General features: G+C 47.1%; 1 protein-coding gene across 1 annotated transcript in view; it reads right to left on the bottom strand.

Moving 5' to 3' along the window:
- LOC136943969 (F-actin-uncapping protein LRRC16A-like) overlaps positions 1-12532 on the bottom strand; it is a 34532-nt gene extending 22000 nt beyond the window's left edge. The window contains exons 1-9 of the mRNA XM_067237470.1: positions 12289-12532; positions 9998-10095; positions 4609-4659; positions 2999-3058; positions 2466-2587; positions 1494-1591; positions 1225-1295; positions 1035-1108; positions 645-720 (exon numbers count right to left, since the gene is read on the bottom strand). Of these exons, the coding sequence (XP_067093571.1) occupies positions 645-720; positions 1035-1108; positions 1225-1295; positions 1494-1591; positions 2466-2587; positions 2999-3058; positions 4609-4659; positions 9998-10095; positions 12289-12328 (690 nt within the window). The 5' untranslated portion in view covers positions 12329-12532. The remainder of the gene's footprint in view (positions 1-644; positions 721-1034; positions 1109-1224; positions 1296-1493; positions 1592-2465; positions 2588-2998; positions 3059-4608; positions 4660-9997; positions 10096-12288) is intronic.
- Positions 12533-13109: the final 577 nt, after the last annotated feature.

The following is a 13109-nucleotide window of genomic DNA, read 5'->3' as shown; positions in this document are numbered from 1 at the left end:
GCCAGACAGGGAAACGCATCAAATTCCACTCAAAACCACCACCTTTTGTGTTCCCATCCCAGTGCAGGTTTCCATGGTAACCTGGCCTCCAAACAGACCATGAGGGCTCAACGCTCCTTTGTCAACGAATACAGGACATTTACATACAAAAATGCCCAGTTACACACACAAATAAGCCTTCGGCCAGATTAATTAACTGCACTGAAACTGAGAAAAGCATACATATCATGTATTATTCATATGACAAGCTTAGTCTGCATGGATAATAAGATACACCATTACTGTGTAAACATCTTCCCCTACAAATACCCAGTCAGAAAGGATCAAGCATGAGGAGAGCATGCAAAGCGGATGGAGCAGCGCCCAGAGGGACGGGAACGAAGGTGTGTGATAAATCACTAGACAGGAGGGGTGGGGGAGCGGGAGGAGGGTGGGGAGGAGGTTGGGGGCTGAGTGGAAGGGGGGTGGGGAGTGGGAGGGTGCAGATTTCGGATGAGAAGCGTGGGGGTGGGCTGGGTCTGACAGCGTGTGTAATGGAGACAATTGTCTTTGAGGGATTCGCGTGTCTTATCACACAGTAACATCAGGCTCCTCTGCGGGGAGGGGAGACAGGAGAGGGCGTATCCACGCTCAAATTAACTCACCAGTTTAGAGTCCTTGGTGGACAGCTTTGTGAACCACTGGTTATACTCCAGAACTGCGATAATGGCCACCAAGTCCCTGCCGGGTGGGGGAGAAAACAGGTCATGTCAGTTAAGTGACAGTCAAGTAATGCTCTTAAAATAACACAGCTCACTTCTCTTTTATGTTGTCAATGTGCATGTCTTTGTATAACGTTCACCGATGGACTACCCCAGACCCTATCCTCCTGTCTCTCCAGTAAACATGTGCTCTAAAAACAGACCCCAGAACTGTATGATTCATCATTCATGTGTCCACTCAGCCATTGCTTTAACCCCCACAATGTCACGCGTGAGAAGTGCCTGCAGCCAAACAGAGCCAGATCCTGTAGCAAACTGGGCTCCGTGACTCACCTATTTTCCAGATGACTAAAGTCCTGAAGGTTCAGCTCCCGCGTGTCCTGAGTCAGATAAATGGTGTCCACATCCTGGCAGAGCACACAAGATATCCTGTCAGCGTCGAACGCACTGCTATGGTGATACAACAGACTGATCCAAAGTGAGCATCTTCATAGATTCTACTAGATTCTAGACAGATACTGACCCACTGCACTTCCTCCTTGTAAGGCAGTCCCAACCAGTCACACACACACCTGTACATCTGGGAGAAGCCACCTGGACAAACACACACACACAGGAGAAAGATGAGTCAGTGTGATGAAAGCACATACACAAAACACACACGCGTCCATTAAAGGTAATAGAGCCCAAACACACAGACAGAAGTACGGCACTCATAAACAGACACACACACACGTGATTCCAGTTTTCCCCCTAGCCCCAGAGAGCCCAGCAGAGCCCCAGCCTCCATACCGCAGGGTCCAGGGTCGGCCAGTTTCTGGGTCTCCCAGAGGGCTTGCAGACCGGAGATCCTCTCTGAGGGTTCCATGGTCAGCTTCTTCATCACCTTACTGGGCAGGTGCAGGAGAACACACACACACAGAACACAGTCTCAATCGCAGTCACTCTCTGTTCTCTGGTCAGTGAACAATAACTTTGGTTTGCGCATTGCTTTATGCTTTAAGGTCAATAATCATGTCTGCATTTGCTTCATACTTCCCCATCATAGAGCACATACAAACCTTTCAGTTGTTCATACAGCACGTTGTGTTAACGGTTACACATGAGGAGGGGGTTCAATGAGTTTTAGCAACACACACATACTCTTGTATATATACACACACACACACACCAACACACAAACATGGCAAAAACAATCCATAAAAACACATACATTCTCTGGCCGTTCCCACAAACACTATAGAGTCAGAGCTGTGTCTAGCAGACAGGGAGTCTTTGTGTTGCAGTGAGGCAGGGAGGTTCCCGAGGCTGAAGCGCTTCTGACTGACCTTCAGGCCTGCTGACTGGGTCTGCTGACAGCGCTTGCTTACAGGCTGGGGCAGAGTACAGGCTGGGCTACAGGCTAGGGTTTCCTGCTCGCGGTACAGCCTCAGGTACACCTATATGGTGTACAGACTCGGATTTCCTGCCTGATAGAGGTCTGCATGCTGGCCTCTGATAAACTCTGCCCCCCGTATCCCTCTATGAAGTGTTGTGGTGGGGAGTTTAAAGTGTTCTGACAGGAACTTCACAAGGAAGTGTTTGGCTTTCGGAAGCAGATACAGTGGATTCATTCACAGCAAGGGGAGAAGTAAAGGGATATAGAGAGAAGGACAGAGGTAAAGTGATAGAGGGAGAGACAGAGAGATCGACAACAGAGACTATAAATATAGAGGGATGGTGAGAGAAAGCAAGAGAGAGGGACAGAGGTAGAGAGAGACTCACACTGGGGACAGGTCAGGACATATCCTCTGCAGACAGCTGCCTATGTGGGCCACCACCTCATTGACCTCCTCCGTGGACACCATCTTGAGGGATAGGACTCCCCGCTCATGCTCCACCACCAGCTAGGAGAGAACCATCAGTCAGTAACCTGCACCATGGAAACCCCAATCATCCCAGCCAGACCATAACAGATCAACTTTAAGAACTTCTGAAAATCCTCCCACATCAACTCAACTTCCATGTCATACGATTCCCCAGAGCTGCTCACTAATGTGTTTGTGCATGAATTGACTGTCTGTAGCTCACTAATGGACACTTAGTTTCTTTCACCTATAAAAAAAATGAATTAATAGGTGAAAGGTTGTGGTCTCCTGTGAATCTCCTTGAGGCGTCTGACAACCTTGACTTGTCACATAAAACTTACATCGGTTTCAAATTTGTCTTCATATGATGTATTATCAAATGACTGCATGTCGGAACAGAAACACTGCTGCAGGTGTAAAACACTCTGATTCAAGTTGATTTTCTGTTACCTGTGCGGGCTTGTTACAGGAGATTCCCTGAATCTCCAGGTAATTGAAGCTCTGCTCAATCTGCAAGAGAAAGATATATGAATGAATGACTGAATGAATGAATGAATGACTGCATGATAGGAGCGCAGGTCTGAGTGCAGGCTGTGGCCTGAAGGCTAACTGACTGAACGACATTGTCTGGCTGTGGGAGAGATAATGACTGTCTAGAATAGTGACGGTACGTCTGCAGAACACCATATAAAAATAGCTTTGTTCTGAAATGAACGGGTAGGGATATTTTTCGCACATCTGTACAGAAGCAAGGTTGTGCTGAGTCATGTGAGGGTTGGGTTTCCGGCAGCAGAGCTTGAGCTTCTATCAAAGGTAATAACAACTAGACAGGCTCCGTCCACATTTTTTCATTTCCTCTTGAATGAAAGAGTTTTGGAACAAACACTGACCGGTGCTGGTCACTCTACTTCCATAAAAGGTCTGGAAAAAGGTGCAAGCACTTCTGAATGTGCAGGAACACCTGCATATAAATGCAGACCATATTGCTGAGAAGTCTACACAGGCACAGACAAAAACACACATACTTGCTAATGCGTGCGTGCCTGGAGAAACACACTCACACACACACACACAGCTTGAGGCGAGGCCAGGGAGTGAGGCCAGACTATTCCAGGTGGGCAGAGCTCCTAAGGGTTGGCAATAGAAGAGCTACAGTCTTGTTGACTGACTGGCAACCTAACCTGACTCTCTCTACATGTAGGTCTCTTTATCTTTCTCTCTCTCTGGGTCTCCCCATTTCCCTCTCGCACGCTCTTTTTGTATTATCTAATACAAGTGAAACTATTCAAGTGACTACATTTGTGCCTCACAGTTGTTTGTTAAACTTCTTGGTCACAAATACACACACAGAGAGGAGCTTATTACATAATGCTGTGATTGGACAGGAAACAGGAAGTGAAAAAATGATTCAATGAGCAATAAGCGAGGTTGAGGTAGTGAGGGCCAGCCAATAGCAACGGGCCGCTGAGAGGAGCGGAGCGTGGGACTAATTGTACAGCTCAGTGATTCGTTCATTATCCATCTGTCTCCTACAGTGGTCTGCCTCCCCACTCTTTAGTGAAGCATGGATGTCCCTGTGTGTGAAAGACTGTGTGGATGTGGATGCGAGTGTGTGTGAGAGAGACTGTGTGTGAATAAGTGTTTGTGTGTGTGTGCGTGTGTGTGCGTGTGTGCGCGAGTGAGTGAGTGTATAATACACTATTATTAACAGAAACACACAAACGGTGCGATGCGGCTCAGAGATATGAGATAGAAAGGCCGGACAGAGAAAAGGGAGAGAAGTAAACAGATCAAGAGATACATACACCGAAACAGAAGACTTCAGAACTGTCTACACACCCGAGGCCAACAGAGAGAGCGTGCGAGTGGGAGTGTGAGAAAGAGAGACAGACCCTCTCCTCTGTTCTCCAGACAGCCCTCTCTGCAGGCCAGAACTACTACGCCAGTACCAAGCTGACAGGTCTAGCAGAGCAGGCCTCTGGCAGGGAACTCTGGCCTCCATAAGAATACGGTACACACACACACACACACACAGTATGTAAGCACGTGTCAGTCCTTACCTTGGTAGGGATGCGAGCAGTCAGGAGGTAGGCTCGATGAGACGCCAGAGCCTGTGGAGGGAGAGAGAGGAGAGAGAGAGACAGCGAGAGAGAGAGAGAGAGAGAGAGAGAGAGGGAGAGAGAGAGAGAGAACATGTTAATTATATTTCACAGAACTGAAAATCATGGAACAAAGCCCTCAAGCTCTCAGGACTGTGTCAGAGAATAGATATTTCCAGACAGGTTTGAAAATAGATCAATGCAGCGCTCCTGATATTCCTCAGCTTGCCTCTCAGGAGGAAGATCTACCAGACAGTCTGCTGGACAGTCTGCTACTGCCTCACATCCTAACCCCCCCCCCCCCCCCCTCCCTCGACAAGGAAAGAAGATTCCCTGCAGTACTGTTTTTAGAGAGATAGAGAGAGAAGAAAAAAGATAGGGGGAAATGTAGACAGGGGGATGAGAGATGTAAAAGCCTCCTCCCTCTCCTTTTGTGGACTGATGAGATTCAGAGAAACAAGCCCTCTCCATGACCAAACACCCTCTACACATTAGTTGCTCATGGGCTTGTCCTCCGTGGACCACAACAACCATGTGTGCGTATGTGTGTGTGTTCAAATTACCTTCATTCCTAAGGCTCCGTAAGGCTCTCAACAAATAGTACTAGTTATACTTCCTTGTTCTCAGCAGATTCAGCAAATGATGACTCCATCATCCTTCCCTCCACAAACAAGGTTCCTGGCAAAGCAGCTCGGATGAATCTTTTATACTGTCATCCTCAAGAAAGACTATTCTGAATCGGGAACTGACATGATAATACCATTCTACTGTGCTCATCTCCTGTCCTGTGTTGAGTGAAGTTATCCAACATCATAATTAGGTTGACGTGTCACTCAAAAGGAGGTCGTTCACCCAAATCAGAACATTCCTCTTTTAGACACAGCCCAGGGCTCTCTCTCACTCACTCACACACACACACACACACACACACACACACACACACACACACACACACACACACACACACACACACACACACACACACACACACACACACACACACACACACACACACACACACACACACACAGAGAGAGAGGATAGACATAGAGGGAAAAGTGGAAGATGCCGTCTTCAGCATGCTCTGAACCTGCTGAGCCTGGATGCTCTCCTCTCCTCTCCTGCTTCTCAACGTGCTCCCTCATCCTCCACAGAAGCTCCTGGTAATTCACATGAACCTACTTCCCCCATGCCAGTGACTCATGTGGAGGGAGAGGACAGCCTCATGGTGCTGACAGCACAGCCTAGAAACGGTGATGAGGTCATGTGGTCTACTGTCACCGTGGAGAGTCCCTTCTCGGATCCGGTGGAGCTAACCGCTGCGATTTGAATTTGGTAGTTGTCATTTGACTATATTGTTGAATGTCTGAAAAGAATGTAACGTTGTTTGCGGTGAGGTTGAATCTTTGACAGGGTGTTTTTCTTCTTCGTAACGCGTTTCATTTTCATCTCAGTTGTTTGAAGGCTGACAACATACTAGAAGGGAATGTTTATGACCCCTCTGCGGCCCAGCTGTCTGGGGAACACAGGTTTCCTACTGTCTCAGTTATTCCAATTCACCCTCATCTGGGTGCCAGACACAGATTTGGCAAATACAGTATCTGCAGCACAGCCCCCCCCCCCCCCACCCCCCACTATGCGCTCCCCTCCCTTCTTATCTTACGGTAATCACACATGATGTAAGACACGGCAACTCCTCTGAGCTTCCTTCCAACCTCCAGCCTTCCAGCTACCGTACATTCTCCCGAAGCAGCCACATGTCACATTACTACCAGAGGAAGCTGCAACAACAACTGGGGTCTATGATAACAATGTGTCTTGTCTGGTTTTATTATTTAATGTATTTATTTATTTTGTTACATTTTATTTTGTATATTTTATTAGAGTTGATTTTGTAGATTTGTATGTTAATTTCATCGGTGTGAATTATCACATGATCAGCTTTAATGTAAAATTGTCAGTTATTATTGTGTCATTGTATACATTTATGTGAAATCCAATTAAAATAATTGAATATATATATATATATATATATATATATATATATATATATATATATATATATATATATATATGATAACAATAATGTATTCATTCAGCAGACTTTTATCCAGAGTAACATATAAAGGGATATTTAAACGTTCAACCGCCTGACCTGTAGTCAAAGGCTCCACCACTGAGCTAAACCCAAACCCCATTGTATCTACTTCACAGTCGAGTTCTGGAGAGTGGCAAATATGATCCACGCTCCTCTGTGGAGAGTGAACATGCTGCACCAACACGCAGTGGAGATGGGGTTAGGTAGGCTAGGTTTCCTGCCCCTCCCTCCCTCCAGCCCAGGATGGCCTCTGCAGTGATTCACCCAGGGCTGTGCTGACAGGGCAGTGCTGGCGGAGCAGTGCTGGCCGGCCCACTGTACAGCTGCTGCACCCGGACAGGACAATAGAGCCACACCACCAACCACACCCACACACACATACATACCATCACCAACCACACACACACACCACCCATACATACACACACACACACACACACCATCAACTGCACCACCACCCACACTACCAACTACACCACAACCCACACACACACACCTCCAATCACATCACTAATCACAACACTGGCAATTTTCACACACACCTCAGGCTGATACACAGGGTAAAACGCAGTCAGTGTGTCGCCAATACATCCTGTAGAAACCGTGACCTCCTGTGGATATTTAACTGCTATTTTTCACATCCAGTTTCAAATGACAAATCAGCTGCTTAGCAAGCAGAAAGAACCCAGCCAGGAAAAAGCAGAGGGTTGAGAGAAAGACTGAGATTGACAAACACACACTGAAACACCCTACTGCAGACCTCTAACCACACTGAAACACCCTACTGCAGACCTCTAACCACACTGAAACACCCTACTTCAGACCTCGAACCACACTGTTCTGAAACCACAGAAATACAGTTGTGTATGAATTCTTCATGTGGAGAGACACTCCAGAACGAGAGCACACAGGCAAACCTAGTCCTGTCGGAGCAGCCCTCTGCTTCTACACACTGGCTGACCTGCAAGGTGATCTGGCCGTCACCAGCTTTGAGCATGTGTGTACGTGTGTACGTGTGTGTGTGTGTGTGGGGGGGGGGGGCAGCCACACCAACAGAGTAAATCCAGTTTTCAAAGACCAGGAGAGCTTTTCAAGTTAAGAAGAGGGAGAAGGAGGAGGGTTCATTCCCAGAGGTCTTCCAAGGATCAATAGGAGCCTGTTGCCTCTGGAAGACACACACACATGCACACACACACACACACACACGCACCACTGGCTTCAATGGGAATTGAACAAACAAAGCTGTATTTGAAGCCTGTTCTCATGCGCTGCAGATGTGCTTCTTTTCCAGCTCTATGCTGAACATAGCAGGTTCATCACTCTAACGTGACCACTGAACCAAACTGTGTACAGTACACACTGGTAGATACATGTGATGTTGGCTCAGCTGAACCAGCTGTAGAAAAAGAGGAAGTGTATCCTGGCTAAATAAACACATATGTATGCCCAGTTACCCCTAGTTAGCAACTTCTGGTAACTTCGGCATCACTGGGGCACTAGGACCTGGGGCAGAAGGCTGGACTGACGGTGGGCATTAGGGACAGGCTGTGATCTGTACCCTGTGGTCTAGACAAGCAGAGGCAGCCAACTGTAATACTCACACTGGGGTGAGGAATTCTAGTAGGGAGCCCACTGTAAACACACCTCCACCCTTAGCATGAAGCCAAGCACCCTAAGAGCACCAGCCAGGGTAGGAGAACTGGTTCAGGACTTGGAGCCAGGGTTCAGTTTGATGTCACCTCCATACTTGACTTTACACGACATCCTGTTACTAACATGAACCTGACAGAGTAGGAGGAACCACATTCAGATATATTGGGTCTATGACATGTTCAGGTGTTCCATGTTTTGTGTGTTCTCTCCCTCAGGAATTTGACTATCTTAGATCACACAAGCAAGGAAAGATCTAAAGCATTTGTTGGACTGACAGTAAAACATCTATGATAACAAATGTTGTACTTCATACCTGCATCTACATATATTAGCATTTATATGTATTCACATAATTGTTTTAGAGCACCAGAGAAAGTTTCCTCAGATAAGTATCTGTCATTTATAGCCCGTTGCCACTCCTCTGAGAGCAAACACACACACACACCATGAACAAGTTAACAATTAATAGTCCTCTCTGACACACGTCCCACACACAACTCCCCCCTGACTCTATTGAAATAGGGATGAAGAGGAAGTTCGACTGTGCCCCCCCCCCCCCCCCATCCCCCCCCCTCCACCCCGGTCACAGTTTGGCTGGCAAGCTCCATTTCCTCAGTGAAGGGAACACTATAGTGCCAACAGCCAACCTTCGCAGACCATAATCACGGCACAGGGTTTTCTGTCAGTCAGAAAGAGTTTTTTCATGATGGTGGAGTGTGTGTGTTTGTGTGGGTCTGGGTCCAGGAGCGTCAGAAATCTGGGTAAATGCTTGGTTTGGGTCTAGTTTGTTTTCCCTCTGTGCTATTTCCCCCCTATGTTGTGGAACAACAAATACTTTCATTTACAGTCTTTCATTTATTTGTTTAGTTCAGTCAAGCTGAACATGAGAAGTCAGCATGTCCTTGTCGTGGTCCACGCCCCGACGGAATTCCAGAGAACCACTGGGAGAAATTCCAGCGTTCGCTTCCAACTACGCAACAAACACCCACCACTCACTGTTGTTTGTGCTGAGCCCACCACAACTCAAAGCAACATGGCCAGTGGGAAACACACTAGCGATGTCTGGCAGATGGGACTGAAACATGGACAAGAAAACACTTCCTGCTGAGTGTTTGTCCATGATGAAACCCCTCACAGTAGATCGGAGGTTCGGATTTCAGAGCTGAACAGTTCAACGCCATCTCCATAGCAATGTCACTCCCGACACACACCCCTGGTCTCACACAGGGAGTCAGTTTCCATCAGAGTATTGATTGGGCTCTAACATGGAGGGAAGGACAGCTCGTTCGCCTCATTTAGGCTCTTCATCCCTTCATCCATTAAACACAGAAGATGACAACATGCATTTTTGATGACCCGTCGAGTCTGAATTATTCAGGAGACTTCAGATTTACTGCTCTCGGACACAAACATTTAATGTAGCCAAACTGAAGTTGTGTGAAGACAGCGTAAAGGCTGAGTTGTCCGTGATCTGTTCTGGGCCTCCACCACTCACCCAATCACTACACAGCATGTTGCATGTTCCTTTGATGCTATGGATGACAGTGGACTCTGTACAACACAGGACAGGACAGCAGGGGAGGTGGCAGGGGGACTCACCAGGACTCTGTTCTCCATCTTGTCCCCTTTGCTCTCCAGTTTGACCCTCTTCTTGACAGACAGCTTGATCTTTCGGCCCACAGCATCCTTGACACTGTCTGGGGAGGGACAGCAGAGAGAGGACAGGTCAGCAAGTCAGATAGTCAGTCAGTCAATCAGCCAGCCAGCCAGCCAGCAAGCCAGTCGGTCAGGATAGACTTCCCTTGGTGGTTAGAGTCCCCTACATGGTTAGAGTTTATTCCATTTTTAGTTTGGTCAACTAAGGAATGGATTTGAAATAAACTTCAAAAAAGAAAGAAGACTAAACTCAAAATAGAGTTTCAGTAAAAGAAAAGTGCTTATCAGTAAATTCAACTGGAACAGAAGGAGATGATATAGAACATCTGGGTAGCGGTTTTTCAATTAGACAAGGAAAGATACATTTGCGATTCTGCAATGGAGAAAATTATTTTAAATCTCTGCTGATAAAAAGAAATCCTAACAGTGTACTCATTCCACAATTCAGACACGTCCCAGCCAGTCATCTTAAGCAGCTTTTCTTTGCCCCCCCCCTTCTTATGAATATCATCCCCTTTGAACTCCAGACCCGAATTGGCTGAGATCTGAAACCTTGTCACCAGTCATATTTGCTGCAGGTTCCGCTGTACTAATTGATTCTCCACGCCCCCCCTCCCCTGGCAGTGTCCCCAGTGGAGGCTCATGGACGACTGGGCTGAGAAGGTTCCGCACTGCTATCCCCATTCTGAAGTCTGGAGGAGTTTGGCACAATCCTCGCACAAAGGCCTCTATGGGAATAAAGGTGTCCCTCTGTTGTTGATGTTGTTGCTATTGTTGTTGTTGCGGTTGCTGTTGTTAGCGCTGTGAAAACACCCTGAACAGTGTCCCTGTCCTGCCCGCCCAGTGACAAGCTGTCTAGGACACATAAAGGGAGTTCTTCACACCAATCAGCTTTCTACTCCCCAACATGTTCTCTCCTTCTGTCCGTTTCTGTCTCCTTACCCCCCCCCCCATCTCTTCACGTCCCCCCTTCCCCCCCCCCCACCCAGACATTCTCTCCCTCTCCCTCCCTCTCTCTCTCTCCCTCTCTCCCTCTCTCCCCCTCTCTCCCTCTCTCCCTCTCTCCCTCTCTCACACACACACACACACACACACACACACAATCCAGGTGACAGCTATAGCAGGAACCTCTGGGCTGGAGGAGAGAACAATGGGTTTCTCTGCTCGGTAGTCAAACAATGCAGGCTCTCTCTCTCTCTAGTCCACGTTGGGACACGCTAATTGCTCATTGTCGAGGACACTTGGATTAGAAACAGGACCCTCACCCTATTCAGAGAAAACTGTGATCCAACTCCACTTACTGCCCCTGCTGTTGTCACATCGCTCTAGGGACATAGCTGCAGAATAGTGTGATTAAAAATGATAGGCTACCGAGTGAGCATGTACAACATTATTCAAAAACAGGTCTAAACTTCCATATGTTTGAAGTGGGATGTGTCCACTGAACTAGTGTTCTAATTGACCACTTCAGAAGTAAACTGTCAAACTATGCCCCTGGGGAAATACTTACAATCACATTTATAATTGCTTATCCAGAGACAGAATAAGTGCTGAACCTGTAAGTTTAATTTATTGTTTGTCATGATGGTTATTCTTTTTGACTACACTGATTCAGATAACTACAGGGTTACCTTTGTAATGACTAACCAAGTCATACGAGCACAATATCATAAGCGTAAAATCTGGCGGGGGACCGCTGGCTGGTTTGGCCATGCCTGGCAGAGTAGGGTAGGAGAACTGGGTGACCGTCTGGCTATTGGAAGTGCATGTTTGACACGGCACTATGACCCGTCTGGCTGGTAGAATTGCATGTTTGACACTGTGTTATGATCGCAAACTGGTGGGCTAAAACTATGCTAGGCCTACACAAAGAAGTGGAGAAATGATATAGACATAGGTAAGTTAGGCTACATTTAAGCTAGTAACCCAAGTAGCCTACTAACTAAGAGATACGAAATATAATTGAATTGTATATATGTACAGCTATCTGAATTATACATGTGCCATTATATCTAATTTACTGTCATTCTGACTAATCAGTAAAATAGTGTGGGCTATTTAGCAACAATGGGACGCAGGGAATCTAGCGGACTCATCTGCTTTGTTGAGAAACATGCAGCTTCATCATTGGGCTGACAATGTGAACACAATTTTGACAGTGAGAACCAATTAACTTGGGGACATGCATCTCAGGGTATTAGCCTATAATAAAGACCGTTTTACATATTTCTTACCAAGCAGTTCTTTGGGAACGTCTGATACCTCCTCGCTCATTTTCGTAGAGAGTGGAGTGGCTAATATCCAAAAGGAAACACTTTCAGTGTCGATTCATCAAAATGTTAAACTATAACGGAATAAAATGCGATGATATGCTACTCCGGCGCTTGTAGAGTCAGGTGCCGCTCCGAATGCGCGGTTACATGTTTCCCTCCCCTTGCGGTGTCGGTAAAATGTATCCACATTTATCTCGCAGCATCTCCGTCGTTCCCCGGTCCCTGTGGTAGTAGTACTACGTTCGTAGAAATCATACATTGAGAAATAACCAGGCAGGGGAGATTCCAGTTATTAAATGGCTAGTAAGCTACCGACCTCACCTCGCGAGAGTGGACCGCCGTGGAATCACACACCCTCCCTCGCTAGAACAGACAACTGCAGCCGCCAAGCCCGCCCCACAATGAGCAGCCCTGGTCAGGAGGCAGGAGCCTCACAACGTGTCGGATACAAGCCTTTGCTGCCACCTGTCGTTTTCTACTAGGCAGTTACACATAATTGATCAACTGCGATAAACGGAGCCAACGACGGGGGGAGGAGGGTCTGCTCTCAGAAGATGGACAAGAACAAGCGTGGGAGACTGATGGATTAACAACATGATGAAAGGGAGGTACTAGGAGAATTCCCAGCTGACCTACTGCGAGGAGCTCAAAGGTCACACGGTGGCCTTTGAGACGGCAAAGATGTAGTCTGACCTGCACAGATAGGTTTCCAGCTCAATCCTATCCTTATTTCTGATACTCAAACCCAGATACATCAGTGCCCCCCAGTGGAATAAGAAGTA

Source organism: Osmerus mordax, chromosome 6 (genome assembly GCF_038355195.1).
Source record: "Osmerus mordax isolate fOsmMor3 chromosome 6, fOsmMor3.pri, whole genome shotgun sequence".
Lineage (NCBI taxonomy): Eukaryota > Metazoa > Chordata > Actinopteri > Osmeriformes > Osmeridae > Osmerus > Osmerus mordax.
Note: the sequence above shows the minus strand (reverse complement) of the source record. Positions and strands in the feature narration are given on the sequence as shown.